This window comes from Ctenopharyngodon idella, chromosome 13, assembly GCF_019924925.1.
Source record: "Ctenopharyngodon idella isolate HZGC_01 chromosome 13, HZGC01, whole genome shotgun sequence".
NCBI lineage: Eukaryota > Metazoa > Chordata > Actinopteri > Cypriniformes > Xenocyprididae > Ctenopharyngodon > Ctenopharyngodon idella.
The window spans coordinates 35,149,090-35,172,262 of NC_067232.1; the positions used below are offsets into that span (position 1 = coordinate 35,149,090).

Genomic DNA, 23,173 nt, shown 5'->3' on the forward strand with positions numbered 1-23,173 from the left:
TTACTTTTTTATCCTCTTTTTTGTGGGGGAATGTGAACATGACAGACGGAGGGTGGATCGGCACTAGAGCATATTGGTTATGTTTATAAATCTAGGAACAGATTGGACCGCTGATTAGCGAGCCGACCACTGATTAGCTAATGAGCTTTTAGCATTACAGTGATTGCAAGGTCATGCTGAACTTCACCCCTCCAACAACAACCACAAAAATAAGCACACTAGAGCGAGTAACGCCTCATATATTTATTCTATATGTATAATATATAAGTATAATGAATAAAAAGTAAAAATATTGTCCTAGCCATAATGTTCTCTTTAAAATGTGAAGTGTGTAATTTCTGCACAATTAGCTTCACCAAATGAAATTGCAAAAACAGGTTCCATGAAAACTCCTGTCTCTTATTGGTCGGCAAAGATACATTTTGTCATTATGCCACTTGCTTTCTATTTTTAACATTTAACATATTCTTTGCAACACCTTAAATTACCTATTAAATATAATGGTACATAAATCAAACAGTACCATGGTAATATATATATTTCAGAATACTAGGGCTGGGACAATACATTGATTCGCAATACAATGATTCTGGATCAATTCTGATATTTTCTCTCTCGAATCGATTCTGAGCTTAGTTTTAAAAGCAGATGGAGCTTTAGGCTAAGTTTTTAACCGCACACTCAAATGCTCATGAAGAAGAGTGCTGGACATCGATTGTGCGTTCGGCTAAATCATGTAAGTAGTTAAACGTACTTGCACCTCGGCTCAGAATGCTTTTATGACGTGAGATTAATGTAAACACAGGTTTAGGTTTAAGTGGTGTGTGGAAAGAAACTGGAAGCAAGCAGAGTACTGGTGTTTCTAAAGCTCGTAGTGCCATCTGCTGTTAAAAACTAAGCTCAGAATCGATTTGAGAGAGAATATGCGATACATCGGAAAATATCAGAATCGCTCCAGATTCTTTGTATCGCGAATCGAGAATCGATGTATTGTCCCAGCCCTACAGTATACTTGATCTGATATTAGCATGGTGCTGCCACAGTATGTTTTGTCATTTATGGTCTCGGCTGGTTATTCAAATTAACATACCATCAGTTATTAAAGTTAAACTGTTTTTTTACTCAGTTGGTTAGTGCGTGGTTAGTAAGACCAGTCAGATTTTATGTGTAAGGTCTTGTATGTGTGTCAATAGAACTGGCGGTGCCAGCATGAGCTCTACAGCACCCGGCAGAGACCACCGCAGTGACAGCTAGGCGGAGGACCTATTAAACCTGCCCCGTGATGTCATTTCCTCTCTAATGTGCCATGTGCTGCCACACACACGGCTGCAGTTGCCGTCCCAACACTGTGTGGTTGTTTGTTTGCATGTTTGCCCAGACGGAGTGGCAGTACCCTCTGGCCCAAGCGCTTGCCTGCGGCATCAGGCTGGATGAAGAGCCCTCAGAGATAGACGACAACATGGAATGGAGAGCGTTCCAATGTTGTGTTTGTGAAGTGGGCATGTGATGGTGCCCTCCCTCACTGATGTATTTATTGCTCTCTTTCTCTTGCTCTCTCTGGACTGGGTGGAGAATCAGAGGAGAGCAGGCAGGCCGCATTCATGCCAAGAATGACCTCATAGTCCCCGACTCCAGAGGAGTGGGGAACCGTCTCTGAAGCATATCCAGCACCTCGCAGTAGTTGCGCTCCGCTTTGTTTTTCAGCGGTTGTTCGAATGCCACAACAGAGGTTGATCACAGCAATGGTCTCCTCTTGCCTCAAGCTGGAGGTTTTTGGTCTGAAGTCTTCATGCATGTTCCTGGCTGAATTGTTCTCTCGAGCAAGTCGTAGCGAGCGTTTTTCTCACAGACCGACTATGTGTTTATAAAGTGTGTTCCTCAGCCCCCAGGCGGCGGCCCCACTCTTTAAAAGCGGCTTTAGAGGGGACTTCACAGCTCTGTTAATGGAAAGGTTTCGACTTTGTTTGGTGAGAGGAGCTTGTGGGGGTGCACCGGGGGTGAGTTTGCTGAAGTAATAGCCAGCCTCTGTTGGAGGGGGGCTGATGCAGCAAAGATTAGACCAGCCCCTACTTGAGACTTCCCCAAAAGCCCTCTTTACATCTCCTCTGTTTTCTTTGGGCAGGCTGTTTTGCTCTGCTAGAGTGGGCCAGGTAATCCCAGTAATATCTGTGGAAATAAGAAGCAAGGAATTGCTGGCCATGTACACACTGCAAAGTTTTGGGAGTGACGACTACATTTAAATGTGAGAGTGAATCCCCCAAAATATTGTTTTGTATGTGTACAGAATACCAGAGTCACTCCAGAAATTCCAGTGGTTGACATGATGATAACTATGGCAAATCTCACAGTTATATGCAAGAAACCTGGGAGCCAACAGGTTTGGTATTAGCTGGTGTAAGCAGCTACAGCAAAATTTGCGAATAAGTCCAGACACACACCTATGATTCTGTGATTTTTCTAGCACCACACCTCAAATGAGCTGTCAGTGCCTAAAAAAGAATGATGTCACTGCACTAACAAGTAGTTCGCTTAAAGGGTTAGTTCACCCAAAAATGAAATTTCTGTCATTAATTACTCACCCTCATGTCATTCCAAACCCACAAGACCTTCGTTCATCTTTGGAACACAAATTAAGATATTTTTAATGAAATCCAAGAGGTTTTTTATCTCCCATAGAAAGCAACGAAATTACCAAATAAGGTCCAGAGAAGTAGTAAAGACATCGTTAAAAAAGTCAACAGGACTACAGTGGTTCAACCTTAATGTTATGAAGCGACGAGGATACTTTTTGCATGCAAAAACAAAACAAAAATAACGACTTTATTCAACAGTCTTCTATGCAGTTGAGGCAGTGAACGCAGTGCAGAGCTTCCGTGTTTACGTCCAAACACCGGCTCAGTATTGGCCGACGCTGTTCACGTGAGCACAACGACGCATGGGTGTGATGCTGACGCAGGAGCCGGCCAATACAGAGTCGGCGTTCTGATGTAGAACACGGAAGCTCTGCACTGCGTTCACTGCATAGGAGACTGACAGGGAAGAGGAAAAATTGTTGAATAAAGTCGTTATTTTTGTTTTGTTTTTGCGCACAAAATGTATTCTCGTTGATGAACAAAGGTCTTGCGGGTTTGGAACGAGATGAGGGCGAGTACTTAATGACAGAAATTTCATTTTTGGGTGAACTAACCCTTTAAGCACTCTGAAGAAAGAGTGGCATCCGTCTTTAGCAGTAGTATGTACAGACCCAGCAGAGTGGGTTCTTCTTATGGGATCCCAGCAACCAGGGCAGCGTAAAAGGCAGCGGAGGGGCTGAGGGGGAGACCTGTGTTATTAAGAACATGAAGAGAAGTGAGAAAGGCAAGGAACATGCAGTGCGAGGGGAGGAAGAGGGGTGTGATGTGGCTGAATGGAATTGTCTGAGGTGAGAGATGCAAACGGGTGTTGGAAGTTGGTCCTTTATGTATGCCTCGTTGCCCCTAGCCTGTCTCCAGCAATAGAACAGGTTAACACCACTCCTCCAGGCCTGGCTTGCTGTGCACTGATTAAAAGGAGTGTGTAAATGTATGTATGTGTGTGTATGAGCGAGAGTGGGTGGATCGGGGTGGGGGGAGGAAGAGTGTAAATGGAATTTGTGCAGCAAACAGCTGGACTAGTTTATTTAAACACAGGCAGGCCATAGCGACTGACCCCAGATTGACTCGGAGAGAGGAGGAGCCGAGGTGGACTTTTATGACTTTTAGGTCGAGATGAGATGCTCGTATTTATGAAATTTGCCTTGAGGCATGCCAACATGTGAATTACTAATTACTTAAGTAAATGGATCTCTGGAGCAGACACTGATAATAAAGTTGGTTTCACCAGAGGGGTCTTATTGCGTGATTAGCTAGTTAAATTATAGCAGCTACTTCAAAAATGTAGTTTGCCAATGTTAAAGTTACACATTATGTGAAATTGCTACACAGTTGAGCTATCATTTTGAAAAAGCAGTTCATTACATTACAAGCTAACAACTACAAACTACAACTACACTGTTAAAGGAGCAATATCATTTATATAACTATTTGATGATTTAATTTATAATTATATAATTTATATTTAGTTAATATAATTTAAATCTGGCACCAAAGCTGTGAGTGTTTTTGAACGAATAAACATCTCAATTATGGTGGCAGCATTAAATTTGAACAGATACATTTATAGCTATAAAACTACAAAAGCTCACTAATTTAAAGTTTGTTTGTTTTTTCATTTAATATTTTTTCTTTATATTTAAATACTTGTAAAAAAAAAAAAAAAAAAAAAAAAAAAAGACCTACATTTTGAAGCAGGGTCTCAAAGTTTAGTTCTAGTTTGAACAAATCAATGAACATTACATTATGTATAAATCAATTTTATTAGTTTGATGTGTGTGCCCAATACGGTGCAACATTAAAAACAGCAATGGAGTGTTATGTCACAAAGTAACTTGTAACTGGAAATGCTACAATGTTTTAAAAACAGCTGAGCTTCTGTCACAAAATGTAGTTTTGTAGCTATTTATAGCTTGTTATTCCTAAAAACAGAGTTTGCACAATGGATAAATTGATAATGCGCTCTTACTTCATTAAAACTGATAATTATCCTAAAACCATAACATCTTTTATTTATTTTCTTTTAATGCATATTTTTACCGGAGATTCCTGTAGAGCCACAGATGCAGATCCGAATCATCAGATCATTCTATTCCATTGGTATTACTGATATGCCTGTTTGTGGGTTTTTAATATACATGTAAATGTAGCTGAGTGTGTTGAAATGTGATTTCATGAGTGAATTTGGTCCTCCGTAGTCATGCATGCGCCCCCTCAAACAGTTTACATCTGAGAGAAAGAGAACGAGCAGACGAAGGGGGCATTTCTGAGAAAAATGACACACTTCATATGCATTTAGATAGACATACTGAAATATAACCTTTTGTATCTTCAATCCGGATCTCTCCAGCAACACTTATTAAATTATTCCCTAATTGGTCACGCAACAAAGGCAGCTGATGAAAAAGACAATTTCTTGCTTTTAATTGGCCATTTCACGTGCCGTTCGTGCTACACCTGTGCGTTTGTAATGAGAGTGGGATATTAGCGGAGGCCCTGGCAGACCCGACAGAGATCAGATCGACTGTCAGTGAAGTCGGGAATGAGCAATAGTGCTCCAACACATTACCAAACACACACACACACACACACACACACACACACACACACACACACACACACACTAACAGAATGAGAAGAACCAAACTGCCCTTTATCAAGGTTCATTTGGCTCATAAACACTCTTATTTCAATCTTTTTTTCTCATCCTTTTAGTGAAGCTCTGTATTTTTAACCCTCCTCTTTTTACCCTTCTTTGGAGGTGCCACTAGTGGCGTTTTGCTTTAAAATAGCCCCCCATTGTCCCAAGCTAGACTGAATAGTTGGCTTCATTGTGTGCCTATGGGAAGTAGAAACTGAACAGGCCATAAACGCAGTCCTATAGCGTGGAGAGGTCGCGCAAAGGTGAACTTTTACTCCTAATGGAGGCTCCAGCTTTAGCCTGGCCCGTATGGCTCTCTGCTCCTTTTGATTGCCTTCTTAACCGTCAGCGCCAGGGCGTCCGCCTGGCTCACAGAACAGAGCATGACCATTCTTTCTATTTTTCCTCACACTCCTACACCCCCTCCCTCACCCCCACCACCTCTCCATCCCCCTGCCTGGTATTGTGTAGCACTTGTCCTTTGTTCCAGCTTTTGGCGCATCTGGCCTTAGATATAAGGAGGAACGAGAGAGGAAGCTTAAGATACCTTAAAAAAAAAAAAAGAAAGAAAGAAAGAAAGAACAGCCATTTCCACAATTTGAAAAAAGTGAGCGGAAAAAAGGCGAGCGAGCGAGCGAGGGAGGAAAATCCAAACGGCAGAGGTCAGCAGATAGACAACAGTGCCCCCCCCCCCCACCCCCCCTTTTGACCCCAGCCTGAGATGAAGGCAGTAAAAGGAATGCCTAGTCTGAGACTCCCCCTGCTCTCCAGCCCACTGCTGGTGATAAAACTCCAGACATTCTCTCATTTGATGGTGCACTGCCATGTCAGTACATTCCTCCCCGATATTTTTTTTTTTTTTTTTTCAGCCTTTAAGGTGATGGCGTAGAGTGATATTGGTGATAAATATATGAGAAAGTTGTGTTGTGAATAAAAAACAAGCTTTATGACATGAGAGGCCATTCCCTACACTAAGGATACCATGGGTAAACATGAAGAGTACCTAAAAGTCACCTTAACTGTGCTAAATTTAAATAGAACAGCGTTGATTGTATCACAAATTGTTGAGTAGTTACATTTATTAATAATAATTATACTTTGAATAAAAATAATTTTCAGAGTAATATAGTTCATTATTCAAACTGTAGGTGGTTTCTGGGTTAAAATGCGGCTCACACAATCAAAATTTTTGGAATGATCCATTTTACAATTAAGAAGCAAGAAGCTTAGCAGATGCCTATGTGAACATTTCTTTGTCCGTTAGTTCTGCTCTTTCTCTTTATTTCTCCCTTTCTCTCTTTCTCTCGCTCTCTCCCTCCACCCCAAGCTCTCCTCTCTTGCTTTTCTCAGCCTGAAAAGAGGAGTGGAGCTATTGTTTCCTTAAAAGTCTACTAATTCCCCCCTCAAAGGATGAAATGGAAGTGTCCAACTGTGGTAACAGCAGGAGGACATAAATCAAGTTGGAACCCCTGAGCTTAGTCTCCTGGAGGTGACCAGGGTCACAGGGTCACTAGAGGGGATTTAGGCACAACAAGGCCAGAGCCCTCCGATGTATGGTGAAAGGAGGTTGTGGGTCAGAAGCTACAGGGGCCAGATATGTTTTTGTCGCAAAATGTTATGCACAATATGCAGAAATGCAGAGCAGCCTTCTCTTGTCAGCGAGTTAAAAAAAAAAAAAAGTCCTCATTGAACCCCCAGTTTCATTATTTTCCCTCAAGGGAGACACAAGGAAAAAGAAAACATGGCTTGTACTTGTGTTCTTTGACAATGCAACACTTTTTCTGTTAGCAAACATTTCCTAAACACGTTAATTCCTGTGGTGCATATCAACTGCGTTACATCTGGCATCAGGGTTTGAATTTTGCTCAGTGGTTTAAAATAAAGTTGATAAAAAAAAGGAAAAGGAGTCTCTTGAACTGCAGATGGAGAAAAACACCACTTTCTTCAAAGTGCTTTTGTGCACTTCGCTTAGTAGGCGATATATATTAAGCCAGTGCAAGTTTGTACAAGTCATAAGCTTTGTGAACATTTCTGTGTTATGGAACAACTCTCTGACACTCCCACTGGAGTACTAGAGGATTAGAGAAAAAAATCCCCCAATTACCCCTCTGATTAGTTATCTGGGCTGATCTGGACAGCAGCAGGCATGGACATGATTGTGTTTACAGAAAAATACAGCAAAAACTCCAGTTACTTTTCCATCATATGTTGCATTTTCTTGTTTTTTACAGGTTCATTAACGCAAGAAGAAGAATAGTGCAGCCCATGATCGACCAGTCCAACCGAGCAGGCAAGTCCCCCATAGTTTCTGTATTCAAGTCCCGCAGGCGAAAGCCCCCTGCAAGCCATGCACCCGGAGGCCCACCTGCCGGTAAATACTTAGCCCAGCCTGGATGTCAACAATGATTGACCACTAAAATCCATCCAATTAACCCAAAGCACTAATCATGCTGACTTGGGCGCTATATAACCCAGTGACAAAGAGAAGCGGGCAAACACATACGATGGATTAAAGTATTGAAACAGTAACTACAACTGGATCCTCCATGTCCAACTCATTATCTTCCAAAAGTTAAATGGAGAGCAGTTTAATTTAAGAGGATATTAATCAGTATTTTTTAACTTTATATTTTATTCTGTAGTGGCGGTGTTTGCCTCCTAGTTCAGTTCTTCCTGTTAGTGAACAGTGCCCCTGGTGCATGGCTTGTTGTGGACTGCTGTAAAGTTTATTACCTGTAATAGGGTTCAGGGGGCAGGGTTGCATTAGGGACTCAGTAAAGTTCAAAGGCATTCATTGGGGTTGAGCTGTTGTTTTTGACCAAATAACCCCCAACACACACACACTTTCTTTCAATAGTGTGAACTCACGGTAAGTACATCTCAATTAGTTTGCGTGGGGAAAAAAAACATCACTTTAGTTTTTCTCATATTTTGTATCGAACAGTTTCACTGCAGTGTTGTCTAAAAATGTTTTCCGTATCTATAGGATATAGGCTTAGTTTCGCTGATCCCAGTACTTAAGCTTCATTGGGCATGTTCTGTCAAGTGTTTTATCTCTCACAAAACCCAAAGAAACTGTGCGAAACGCCTCAGTCTGCATGTGGGTTAACAGATGATGTTTCTCCTGCGACTGAAACTTAATTAAAAGCACTAATTGACCACTGTTCATTTCCCCCACATTCCCTCACCATACCCTCCTGCAGTAAGTCAAGGAGCTCCCTACAACCCAGATGGTCAACCCATGGGAGGCTTCGTGATGGACGGCCAGCAGCACATGGGAATCAGACCACCTGGTAAGACCTTGGCGTGTCGTCTTCTCCTCTGACATCTCCCACCTTCCCACAAGCCCCCCATCACTACCTCCTTCTCAGACTGACTCTGAGACTCTTGGCTAGCACAGGTGTGGTCCAATGCATTATACCCCTTTGTCTCTTCATGTTTCCTTTCTGAGACGTTAGCTTTCTAATACCCATCATCACAGAATTTGCTCTCCTCTCTGAATCTAAGCCTGTTCCACCCTGTGCAAATGGTCACTGTCGCTAACCACTCATTCCCTCCCACCTCACCAGTTAAGCTGCTGGATTTGTCCAAAGCCAGGCTTCCTTCCAACCTTTAGCCTTGAATGCATTATTTACTTGTTTGTTTACTTATATTGTCTTATTTGTACCATATGGTGTTCTTCTCTTTTCTTTTAATAAATGGGGATTGTGCTTTTGTTTCTTGACCTCCTGTCTCTGAGCTGTTGTCTGTTTATTTTCTCATCTTTCGGCATCTTCTTCTTCGATTGTTTTCTCTCCTTCTAGGGCCTATGAGTGGGATGGGCATGAATATGGGAATGGAGGGACAGTGGCACTACATGTAACCTTCTAGTTAACCAATCGCAAAGCAATGGGGGAAGTAAGTACACAAGCAGGGTCACCAAGCATCCACAATGTTTTCAGCAATTCATTTGATTTGCTTTTACGAAATGGGAGATAAATGTCTCTTTTCCTCCAGACAACATACTGCTTTTTCCTGCTTACCAATACTAATATTTCTTGTTCTCGTGGGTGAGAAGCTTCAATCAGGAGTTTGTGTGCTTGCGTGTGTGTGATCTTTGTTATATTTTCTTACTTATGAACATTTTTTGTCCATGTTACTAAACAGTGCATAGAGTCATATAGAAAGGGGAAATGAGTGTGGGCGAGAGAGAGAGGCGAGGAGGAATAGCTGTGTGGGGAAAGAGGCGAATGGAGGGTGGGGGGATTGAGATTGGGGTTTTGGACGGAGAAAGGGAGGGGTGTGTTACCATAGCAACAGACTGATTGGCAAAATGTAAGCAGTCTGCAGCAGTGCAAGGAGAGAAAAGTGCATGTCCCCAAAGTGTCATAAATCTGTCTCCCTACAGTTGATGCATGAGTTACATTTATACACCAACCTGCGAGGCAACGCACAAAGAATCGCTCTCTCACCCCACAGACAAATACATAGCCACACATTTGGAAATTATGTCAGTCTTGCCTGGAATGTTTTAGGTGGAGCTGCTTCTATCGACCCTGACTTGGTCCACTATTTTCTTGTCTGTCTTTCCTAATAGGATTACTAATGGCAAAGGCAGGGGAGATGAAGGAGTGCAAAATGGAGGTGTGCACAGCAGGGTACACAGCTTAGTCCAGCCTAATTGACTATATCCAAATTAAATATGCCATCACAAGCGGTGTGACAAATGGATTTGACTTATTCGGTATACAAAAATAGCGATCATTAATGCAGCCAAGCACAGAATGCCTCTGTTGTCAAAGATACTCTCTACTTCACTGTCTTTAACCAAGAGACATGGGCTGATAACACAAGCTCTGTGCTCTGAAACGTCACGTTCCTGCTTTGTGTGCATATCTAAACACTGAGAGTGTTTCCCGGTGTCCAAATGGCTGCTTATAGCAGCTGCCGTAGTTCCCAGAAGACATGCGAGAAACCTGCTTTAAACAGCCTCAATTTGCTTGCCGAATTCTGTAATTGGGCCGCGTGTGGAATCTTAGATGAGATGGGTTGAGGGGAAAAAGAGAGAGAGCGAGAGGGGGAAATGAGGAAAAAGAAGGAGGCAGAGTGTGACAGAAATATGTCGCCATGGTGAAGAATGCCTGGTCTTTATGGCTTCATCACTGAAATTTCCTAGCTTGTCTAATTTAAATATTGTTACTATAGTTTCTAGGTCAATTAAATGTAAGTGATGTGTTTTATACTTCGCGACCAATTAAATTAATAGGTTATTACAAAAAAACGTTATCTTATTTGATTAAGAGACCAAGGCTTCATTATATTTTATAAGCAATTTTCATTAGTTGAGGAATTCTCCTCAAGGCGAGATTAAGCAGTTATTTGCTGGGAAGTCCCAAGACCTGAAATTAAGGTGTTCCAAGCAGTCACACTGCAACATTACTTAAAACCAAAGCCAATTAAACCTACTTAGCAAAGCGTTATGCTTTCTGCCCATGACGATTATAGAGCTTATAGCTCTCCGAAACAATACACCTGTCAGCGTGGATAAAGCCTGGTTACTCAAGCAGAAGAGGGCGAGCCTTTGATAAACGGGGGAATGACTGTTTTATGACCATTTCCCCCTGTACCATTCTTTGTGTTTCTTCAACAAAATTAGCCAAGGGTGGCCAAAATTTTTTCATTTTAATTTCAAGACAATAGTGAACGCAGAGAGCATTAATTATGGGCATATGGACAAAAATGTTGCCCTCCCCGTCCATACTTGAACGCAGCTGGTATGCTTTGGTGAGCTGGAAGCTCTGCTGGAGACTCCTTTGTCTGAAATTTCATTCCTCCCATTCATTAAGCAGAAGTTTGTTAACCTTTTGCAGGGTCAAGGTACCCATTTTTCTGCTCTGAACTTTTACTTTTAGGGGGGAAAGGGTCTTCGGGGATTTGGCTCCTGTATTGTCTATGTCAAACATCCCCTGTTGATTCGGTCCCATGGCACCTCTCAAAATAGACAGGCAAGGAACTCAATGTATTGATTGACTTATTAAGTGAAAAACCACATTTGCAACGTGTGCCCTTTTCACGTCCGAGCATTGCTTTCCTGATAGAGTGGATGTTTTCCTTCCTCACTAAACAACGTGTTCAAGGATTGAAATCAAATACAGCTGATGACCCCTCAAAAGCTTGGGTCAGGCCTTTAGTAGTAAATAATTGCAGGGGCATACGGATTACCACTAGTGCTAGTGCAAAACACCAACCATTATATATGTCATTCTAAAGCTGAAACCTAAAGACCCATAATCAGAGCAATAACAAAAGGGCTGTTTTAACTTGAGGTTGATTTGTTGCTTTGTATTGCCGCTGTCACAGGGTTAGTGGCCTTTTTGCTCGTGGCACGTGCACGCACCCAGGTGAGGCCTCTCAAGTGACGGCCTTTGTAAATTTTCACCTTTCGTCTCTAATTTAAGCACAATGGTGCCGTTTCTCTGAGGGGCTCTCAGAGCGAGCAACAGACCTTTGCTCATTGTGTTTAAAGTGAGATAAGTGAGGGGAGAACGTAGGATAAAGGCATGGCTTATTTTACCTCATTTGTCATTGTTGTGGCTTCCTCTGGCATAAAGACTTGGCTCGCGCTTAGGACAACCGGCAGTTCATTTCCACCTATGTGCCATTTAGTGTTAGACTTTACATTTGTATTATTTCAAAAAAATGTTAAAAAAACCAGTAGAATTATCGACGATTGTCCTTTTATAATATAGGCACATCATAGTCACTGTAATCCAGTAGGGAGCCAATTATATAGATTTCATCATAGTGTTGTTCACTGAGATTAATATAAAATTAGCAAATTAAGCCTAACAACAGCTACATATCGACTTTCTGGTTGACCTTAGCGAAGGACAACCTTCCAGTTGACTAGTCGGGTATGACCGTGACAGATTCCAGACCTGATGGATACGGCACTGAGTACAGATCCCTGGTGCAGGCAGCAGCAAAGTGCTGTGTTCAGGCCAGTGAGTTAGTCCCTAGAGAGCCACCCTCTCCCAATACACAGATTCCTCTTCTAGTCTCTTCCCATTCATTACAGAGGACAGTCCTCTCTTGAAGGCTTCTCTTGCAACCACATGACTCGTATGCTTTCTGGTGCTGTGACTGTGGTCAAATCTTCCATGTGAAGGAAACTATTGGCTTGAAGACCTCCCAAACATAATATAGATAATGTTATGTCTGACTATTACAAATGCATCATCACTAATCAATGTAATCTTTTGCTTTTCCCCCCCCCAGGACTACAAGGCATGCCAGGGGATTACCTGTCACACAGTGGCCCGGTGGGTATGGCTATGGGGCAACCAGGCTACAGTGCCTCCCAGATGCCCCACCACCCTGCTCAGTTGCGGCACGGCCCTCCCATGCGTTCCTACATCCCTGGACACCCCCACCACCCAGCGATGTTAATGCACGGAGGACCGCCACACCCTGCCATGCCCATGTCAGCCTCTAGCCCCCCTATGTTCAATCCAGGAGACCCTAACATGGGAGGACAATTCATGGACATCCATGCCCAGTAATTTACTAAAACGGATTCTTTAAATGACTGCGATGGACAGATGAGGAGCTGCGATTGGTTTTTCTGGGGCTTGCGAAGCACCGATTACATACTGACTTGTTACAGAGACTAAGGAGCTTGCATCTTGGCTATAGATTCGGACCAAGAAAGAAGCAGATTTCTGTATACTATGGGACACTTTAAAAGGAGGTGCCCTTTGCTTAGACACAAAAAGAAAGAGAGAGAGAGAAAGAAAGATTGAATTTATTACTATATCAGCCTCTAAAGGGGAGGGATGAGGACATACTGTATACTGTTGTAAAATTGCATTGGACTTTCATAAGAACTGGGAAAAAAGTATTGTAAATGCTATCGTATTGTTCTGCATATTATGCTGTTTCTAATAGATTTTTTTTAAAAAAGGATGTGAACTTTTTTTCTTTCCACACTATGTGTGTGCCATCTCCATAGACTTTTGGCCTCCTCCATAAATCACTTTGCGTTTAAACAAGAAAAAAAAAAATATATGTGAATAAATCAATAATTCATTGAATACATGTTTGCCAGGCCATTTTTTTTTGTCCTGTGGGAGGGCGGATTTTCCAAGACCCATCATGGCCTTAGGAAGAAACTGAGTGATATCTACCTGTCTGAGCCACATCCTCCTGCCTTTCTGGAGGTCTCCATTTTGCATTCCCAATTTGTACATCATAATTGAACTGGCCCAACATCACCATTGGAACCAATGAAAATTATTTTCACTTACCTTTACTGGATGTGTGAGAAGCTGAATGTGAAGAACAAGCAAGTGTAAATGATTTTGTGTGTGTGTGTGTGTGTGTGTGTGTGTGTGTGTGTGTGTGTGTGTGTGTATGTGTGTATAAAGCCAACCCATCAAACTTTCAGAGTTTAAGTTATAAATGGGATTTGGGATTCATATATGCTTTTGATTAAGCAAACCTGTTTTTTGGGATATTGGTTTAACGTGTTGCTATCACTTGTTTGAATTTTGAAGAGTTTATGTATACATTGTAAATGAATAAATTTTGTGTAAAAAGAGGGGAACATGAGCTATTTTCATATATTTGTGGATTCCTGGCCTGGTTCGATTTGAGATAGGACTTGATGCTTTATGTTTACCAGATATAACCTTCAGGTTTTGTATATCTGTCATTCACAAATACTACAAATCCTTTAAATATTTTGTGCAATTTAATGTCCTTGTTTGTTTTTAGCTACCAAATAAGAGTGTAATACTCTCTGTTTCCTTCAACATTAGATATCCCCCATTAGACAACTTTTACTTTTTTTTTTTTTAATACTGATGATGTTCAAAATGGTTCTATTATTCATTAGCCAATGTTCATTTTAATTTGATTGGCAGTTTTTTTTTTTTTTTTCTTGTTAATTTTGATAACCAAATTACATGCTTTTCCCACCCTTAGTAATGAATCCAAAATTAAACTTCCTGATCTAATTCCCCAAACTATTACACTGAGGTGTTCAAATTTGTGATATGATTGAGACATAAACCTAGAGCTTATGTTGGTGCTTGAATCAAACTTTATGGGTCTATAAGCCACCTATATTTTCAGCCAGGGATCATAATTTGAGACTTTTATAGGCTAGGCCTACAGGTTTATCCCATCTAAAATCTTTGGGTCACACCTTTCATTGCAGTGTCCACAGAGTAATTAAGTTCTGAGTAACACAAATGAGCAGGAAGTTATTTTATGAGTTGCATGTAATTACAAATTTTGTTGTAATTAATTAGAATAACACGAGTTACAAGAACACTGTAAAGTATGAACACGATCTGAACATGAGGCGCTAATGCACAAGGTGAGTCCAACTTTTTAAAGATGTTATCATCCGTCGTCAAGCAGAATGAAATTGATGACGTTTGTCTAAATGCTGCATATTCAACTTTCATACGTTTGCTAATGTGCAACAAATGTGCGGCCCGTTCGAAGGATCGAGGCTCAAACGGGGGGCTAGATGAGGTGGAGGGACGGATAAAAGAAGAATTATCCCCCGTTTAGCATTAAAATTCATTTAGATAAAATTGCCACAAACACTTAAATGGGAAGATTAGTTCCCCCTCACGCCTTATTTCACTCACTCAATGGCTCCGTCAAGAGCGCTTGAAACGGCATTATCCAGGCGGTGGCTGTTTCCAAGCTACCCGCTAAAACCGAGCGCCTAAATAATTCTAAATCAGACACAACGAATCTAAATGTATGTTTACGATGGATTCGATACGACTACGACATGGAAATGTGGTATATTCTTGTGGGAATTCTGAAAAAACTTACCCAGCTTGTAACTAAACGGGTGATGTCAGTTAAACTACACTCCCATGATAAATCAATAACTTCCCTTTCTCAAACCCGTCTCTCAGTTTTCTACCGCCATTGTATTTTTATTACCTTCTCTTTGCCGAATGTTTTGCTCTCAAGCAACGCAGAACACAGGCGACGGTTTAATGACACCGTTTCAGCTCCTCAGATTTGAATTCCTCAACCATTCGCCATTCAGTGCTCTGGAGACACGGGCTGAGATAAATCCCATGTTTGACTGCCATCTTTAGGGGATCTGGAAAACTGTCCTTAAGGGGCATATATATTTAATATCTTGAAGTTTATCCAGGTATTTCATTATGGACTGAAGTAGTCAATTACTAAAATTATTTTAAAAAAATACTTTTGATAATTTTACCTATGTAAAATTAAAGAAGCTGTTTTAGTGTTTATGTCACACTTTATATTAAGCCTACATGTTTAAGTTACCATATAGGCTAGCTACTACTGAGTAACATTATGTAGGCTACAACATAATGTACAATATTTAATATTAATTATGTAGCCTATGTCATATCTAATTAATCTTTTTTGGAGCACCCATTGTTTATTGTAGTAATTAATTATTTTAATGTGTAGGCTAAAATATGAAGGCTAACAATAATAGCTAAGTGTGTTAAGCGTTGCGTGAAGGCTACGTTAGCTAGCCTACTGCCAATGCACAGCTAAACCGTATATCAAAGATATGAATTTTAATAAATGTAGTAGGCTAGGCTTAGTAGGCCTATCAGACATCAGGCCTGCATACAGAAGTTTAGAAAGATCGGTTTGCTGTTAGTTCTGTTCTTCCCGCTGGGTAAGTAAGTTTCATAATGAGCGTTTCGTGACCTTTGCAAATGAACATGATTATTGATTTTCTTCATTTATCCGCAGTCAACGACATATAAAGACGACGCCTTTTCCATCTGTTGTTTAAGAAGAAAGAAGAAAGCTTTTATCTGGCTTTGACCACATACTGAACTCTGTGAGTAATGACTGAAAGAAATTTGTTCCATAAGCACAGAGGTGCCCAAACAGGACTTTCTGCCTCCCATAAAGAGCAGCATGGGCTGTGCTGTTGCATGTTTCTGTCATCTGTACTCTGTATTCAAGTAGTTTTGCTTCAGTTTGAAAACTTTCACAAAGGGTCATGTGTCTTCGCAGCACGCAGGCAGTAGCAGTGGCAGATGCAAATGCGGTCCACTCTCCATTCATTGGTCATGTTTGAGAGGGTTATGTCCACGCTCCATGAAGTGTGTGTGTGTGTGTGTGTGTGTGTGTGTGTGTGTATGTGTGTACGTGTGTCAGTGACTTTTTGTATGTTAGTGAGAAATACCGCAGAAACAAAACATAAGCACATTTACATTGTCCCACACTGTATCAAATATTTTACTTGCAAATGTAATATTAAAAAAGGCTTAAATAAAAATAACAACAATACAAATCAATTATATATATATATATATATATATATATATATATATATATATATATATATATAATTGATTTTTATTATTGTGTGTGTATATGTGTATATATATATATATATATATATATATATATATATATATACACACACACACACACATTTTACAGTATCCCCTTTGATATATATAAGATGCAAGAATGAAAGAGTTGTAATGACCATCGCAACATTTCACGCTAGTTCAAGTGAAGTATTGAACATACACTTCTGTTTACAGTATATGCTTATATATGCTATGTCACTTTCTTTTTAACTAACCGAGTCAAATGATGTCTTTTAGCTTCTTGATTATTTTGAAGGTCTCACAGACGACAAATTTAAAATACACGTTTCGGCAATCACACCAGGCCAACCCAAAACAAATAAACAACAGCCTAAATAAATGATCAGTCAGGTCGATTTATATAAAATTGCAAGACCAATAAATAGACAGAATTGTGAGAAACCGATGCCTGATGTGTCTGTATGAAATTGCAATTTTGTTTGACTAACGTCTCGAGCGTGTTACCACACATAGAATAATGTTATGTGGCAGCTGGTGGACTACCAGAGAGAAGTCTGGAGAGAAGAGATGGACTGTCCAAAACTGCAGGGCCATTTTGGATGTCATCTGTTTCCTTGGTGACTTCGCCCACCCCTGAAAGCCCCTGGGCTCCAGGATTGTTGGAGAGAAACGCGCTATTTTCTGCACTATCATCTATCACTGTCACCACGTAATGATTCCCCTCGCAGCTCCTTATTGATGTTTGTAATTGCATTATCTCATAAGGGGGTGATCAATGAAAGCGGGCTGCATTCGGGGGTCAGAGGATGCAGGATTGCTTTCTTGTCCGTTCAATTCAATAAGCGCTTATTATACCGCGTCGTACTCCACAATTAAAGAAAATATATATTTGTTACACAGAATAGAGAATAGCAGTGTTTTGTGTAACCTCGTGAAAGCGAGCAGTAGCCTATAAAAATGATGAACAAAAATTAAGTGAACACATTCGACAAAATTTCTACATTTCACGTGCGTAAAGAGACATTTTGCTTGCAAAATAGCACAAAATTAAATTATTAAATGGTTTTAGACTCTTTATGAGGACTGAACGCACGAAAAGCCTACATTGTGCCAGAACGGACCTGAAGAATATATTTAAAAACACCAAGTGACTTCTGATTTTCTTTTTTTCCCCTTCAAATTGCACTTGATGGCTTTAAGAACTTGAGTCCAAAATGAGGCACGCAAATTAAGCAATAATATAGTGTTTCAGCTTCCAGAGGGAGGGTTGGTAAGCCTACGAAGCAAACAAATGCGTCCATTGCCATGTATGACGGACGATAGTATAGTATTCCCACTGATGTAGCTACACATGAAGACAAGTGAGAATAATTTATCATGAAAACTGCACCAGAAATAAAAATAAACATAATTATTTTATGTGTGTGTGTGTGTGTGTGTGTGTGTGTGTGTGTGGTTTCTCTTTATATTTTACGCTAATGGCAGCCGATTTTTAAGTGTTTTGAATGGCGACAACACCATTGGAAATTTCAATATATTTATTTATTTACTGATGCATAACTTAAGCTCTTAGCTCTGCTATATGGCACAGAAGAGCTGATAACAATATAGATATCAGATAAGAATATATAGACGGCGTGTAGATTCCTGCAAATACAATGAAGTTTTTACAGAAATGATTTATAATTAATAATAATTATTAATTCGTGTAAATTGTGTCAGGCTACTTATTTGACTGTTTAGATGACAAAAGTAGGCTAGTATATAGGTGAAGCAGAAGGAGCGCTGCTATGTTACAATCGGGGCATCGTGCAACAGAACCGCGTATATCTCTGAAGCTCTCTCTCACTTTCTCTCTCGATCACTATCAAGGTCACCACGGCTGCAGCTTACGAAGGACAAGAGCCGGCAAAGCAGCCTCGGATGTCAGTGAAAGGTGCGCCAGCCCGGCTCCCATCTTCACCTGGTGAGATCCGATCCAATAATAGCCGTTGTGTGTTAGGCTTTAATGAGAGCTCACCGACCCCCACCTGCCCAAAAGTCTCGATGAATGCCAAAACGCACTCAGCAGCATCATCTCTCCGCTCTCTTTTATGTTATGAGGTATTATGTTTCGCTTACAATAACCACTTATGTTCTCTAGTCGCTTTGATCCCGGTGAGACAGTGAAGTACGATGCATCTGCTGTAAGGGGCGAAAGATAAACGCAACACACATTCAAAGAGAAAAATATCAAGTTATGAGAACTTCTGCACGATTGCGGCAGTGAAGTAATGTAGTATTTTATAAATAGATTTTTTTTTTCGATAGCATTTCAACAAAAGATAGACACAAACATAGGCTGTACATACAGAAAGTACAGCCTACTCACATAGAGTACGGAAAATAACTCTTTATTAATTATATTAACGAATGCATTCCATTTACTTTGTAATTAATAATTATTATTATTTTATTTTATTGGTTATTATAAAGTTGTGTTCGTCGCAATATGCAGATAGCCTACCCTTCGTAAAGCAATTAATCACATTGAAAATATTCCGTAGGAAATAATTATTTAAAAGGCATTAAGAGTGTCTTAATGTAAATCAATAAATCTGTGAAATGAGTAATCCTCTAATGAAGACTAATGAATTCTTATTATTAATTTAATTTTAAGTTGGTAATGCAAATATCTCTTGAGAGAAACTTTGATACAGTATAAAAACCCCTGTGTGTCACGTGACTGAAACCGAAGGTGAAAAGGTCACGACTACTTTAGGTAAATATGTGAGCTGCAAGTTGAGACAAGGCAGAGAGTCACAAATTCCACTCGCATAGCAGAAGAGTGATAAACCTCTGACCCGAGGCCAGTGGCCTCCTCATTTATTTATTTTCGGAGGCTGTAATTCGGTCTATGGGAGCGTTTCGTTTTGATGTGCCAGTTTTGCTGCAAGAATCTGATGGACAACTAGCCAAGAATGACCAAAACCGATATATCAAAAAGAACCATTCAATATTACATTACTGAATTACAGTAGTCTATTATAATAGCCTTCTTTTCAGTTTGAATAGGCTATAACCCTACACATTATGGTAAAACTCGAGAATTAATCAGTGGATTGCCATATTAGTGAATCAAAGATTTAATTAAAAATATCTGAAAATAGCCTAATAAATATTATTATATTGCTACACTTTCATTAATTATAACAGCTTTCATTAACGACGTTCAAAATAGTCTATATTGAATATACTTCTACATAATCATTATTTTCAGAAATACTTAAAAAATGAAGGTAAAGAAATAAAAGCAGTTGGCTATGTAATGTTTTTTGAGTCATTAGAGGTTTACTTGGGATTAGTCTCGTTGACCTTAACAAAACTTTTTATTACTGATTTTTTTTTTTTTTTAAAGTCAAAATATCTGATATAAAAAATAAATAAAAATCTATACATAAAACAATAAAAATAATCTGACCTTACACAGTTATGAGGGACTATCCTTGCATATAATTTTCTTGTCACATGACAGTAAAATGACTTCTTGCATGCTGGTCAAGAAAAAATAATTAAGCAGGGAAGCTTTATATATATATATATATATATATATATATATATATATATATATAAAAATATATATATACACACACTTTTTGCAAACCCTAAAATTGTCCCACCAGGCATTTAGTTCGCTTTTCTTTGTGCTCTGGGCTGATTCTCTACTATAGTTAATGCTGTAAATGAAACAGTTGTTTATTCACACATCAAGCTCCGTTTTAAGACAACCATTTCCTAATGATGAATTAAATCCGGTAGCGATTTCCAAGTAACACCCAGAGTGTATCTGAGCCTTACAGCGCGCATAATTATCAGCCACACATCCGTGGCGGGTTAAAAATGTCAGCAAGAAGCTCTCTCACCTTGTCAGTTTTTCGAAGTTGCGTGTTTTCACTTTCCCACCCTGAAGTCGTAGTGCGTGAATCAGACACCAATACTCTGTTATTGTTGCAGTGAAGAAGCGCGCGCAGATCCACAGGATGGTATCAGAAATGTATTCGCAATGTTCATTAAGTAAATCTAATTATAAGTTTTGGTGTGCAGCTGTTTTTTCTTTTTCTTTTCTTTTCTTTTTTTTTTTTTTTTTTTACTTTTAATCAACGGGAATCATTTTCACACTTTATCACGAATGCATCACTTGTAAACACCGTGCAAGTGCGGAGAAACTATTATTTAGATAGAATGCAAATTCCTCAGGGGTGAAATAGATAATGATATATTTCATTTCAACACAAGACTCGTATACAACAATCATGAACGTTTGTATTTCTTTGTGCAGCTTCACATCATTAACATGCAATAACGGCTGTTTCAAGTTATTAGCCTATATCGTTATAGCAGACTTTTTAGCGTGATTGACAGTGCTTATTATAACAGATTTTGTCATTGCAGAGGCATCAAAACAGATTATCCTACTGACTCACTCATGCATCCATTTGAAAATCTTTATATTTATCCATTTATTCATCTGTTTGGTTTTCTTTTCAGCCATCCCTCAATGTAAGCTTATCGTTACAGTACGGATATTTTGCTTTTTTAACGCTTTGCAATGTCTGACTGTGAAACGGGCGTTAGACCATGTGACAGGCCGCAAGTTTATACCAGTAGGACTGTTTATTTTACACAAGCATTTTAAGGCGCACCCATTCAGGCAACACAGGGATGGGCACTCTGCTGGATTACCAACTTAGCTGCTATGGTGTCATGATGCCAAAATATTAGAACAACTGGGAAAGAATTTTTTGATACCCAAATCACAACACTATGGAGCACTTGAAATAACCTGCTTATATGTCTTTGTATTATGTGGAGAAAAGGGACCCGGTTACAGTAATAGAAGCTTTCAGAGGTCTTAATCCTGAACCCAAAGCCACGCTTTCTGCTGTGTAGTTTATGGTCCATAGACAGTTTATAAAGAGCAATGTAGTCTATCAGACTGGCTGACTGCCTCTGCACAAGAGATTCAGTTAGAACGAGTGTACTCACTCTTCTGTGGAGGTTTTCAGGTAACAGTGGGGAGCCCGTCGGCTACTTACCCTAAACCAAACATTAAAGGAAGTGGAAAAGCCACTTCTACCTCTTTAAACTGAAAAGCAGAGGAGAACATGAAAAATGGATGGCATGACTTGCTATATATTGTTGTTCTGTTCCTGTGGTGTTGCATTTGTCCAGTACTTGACAGAATTAAATTGTACCATTGTTTGACAGAATGAATGGTACTTATTTCTAAAATTAATTAATTAATTAATATAATATTTTGATAGTGATTTTTGATAACACTTTATTTTACAAGGTCCTTGTTACACATTACATTATATATTTTTTTAAAGGCAAAAATATAGCTTTGTAACAACTTATGTTGTAAAAAGATTGGGGTTACACTTTATTTTACGGTGTCTTTGTTACACTGTAATTATACATTTAAGTAGTGAGTAATATTAACTAAATGTACTTACTATAGGGTTAGGATTAGGATTAGGGTTTCGTTTAGGGTTAGTTGCATGTAATTATTCATAATTTATAGTTATTACTATAGTGAATACTAACAATGGTGCTGTAAACTAAAGTGTTACCAAGATCGGTTATACTTTATTGGTAACACTTTATTTTACAGTGTCCTTGTTACACATGTTACATGTAGTTACTATAGTATTAACTAAAAATTATGCATAAATACATGCAACTAACCCTAAACCAAACCCCAATCCTAACCCTAACCCTACATGTAGTTAATATTACTACTCAGTACTTAAATGTATAATTACACTGTAACATGGACACCTTAAAATAAAAGGGTTACACTTTATTGTAAGGTGTCCTTTTTACAGCGTAATTATACATTTAACTTCTGAGTAATAGTAACAACATGTACTTACTATAGGGTTAGGATTAAGGGTTACACTTTATTTTAAGGTGTCTTTGTTACACTGTAATCATACATTTAAGTACTGTGTAATATTATATAATTACATATACTTACTATAGGGTTAGGATTAGGATTAGGGTTTGGTTTAGGGTTAGTTGCATGTAATTACACATAACTTATAGTTATTACTATAGTAACTACATGTAACATGTAACAATGACACTGTACAATAAAGAAGATTGGTTATACTTTATTTGGTAACACTTTATTTTACAGTGTTCTTGTTACACGTTACTATAGTATGAACTAAAATTATGCATAATTACATGCAACTAACCCTAAACCAAACCCCAATCCTAACCCTAACCCTATAGTACATGTAGATAATATTACTATACAGTACTTAAATGCATAATTACACTGTAACATGGACACCTTAAAGTAGTGTATAGTAATATTATCTACATGTACTATAGGGTAATTAACAACATGTACTTACTATAGGGTTAGGGTTAAGTTTGGTTTAGGGTTAGTTACATGTATTTATGCATCATTTTTAGTTATTACTACAGTAACTACATGTAACGTGTAACAAGGACACTGTAAAATAAAGTGTTACCAAATAAAGTATAACCAACATAAGTTGTTA

General features: G+C 39.2%; 1 protein-coding gene across 2 annotated transcripts in view; it reads left to right on the forward strand.

Moving 5' to 3' along the window:
- The window catches only part of meis1b (Meis homeobox 1 b), a 66,802-nt gene extending 52,947 nt beyond the window's left edge, over positions 1-13,855 (forward strand). The window contains exons 10-13 of one of the 2 annotated variants that reach the window (XM_051917700.1): positions 7,503-7,565; positions 8,479-8,564; positions 9,075-9,168; positions 12,529-12,761. In XM_051917700.1, the coding sequence (XP_051773660.1) occupies positions 7,503-7,565; positions 8,479-8,564; positions 9,075-9,133 (208 nt within the window). In that variant the 3' untranslated portion in view covers positions 9,134-9,168; positions 12,529-12,761. Of the gene's footprint in view, positions 1-7,502; positions 7,566-8,478; positions 8,565-9,074; positions 9,169-12,528 lie in introns of both variants that reach the window. The other variant, XM_051917699.1, reaches the window with a different exon arrangement.
- Positions 13,856-23,173: the final 9,318 nt, after the last annotated feature.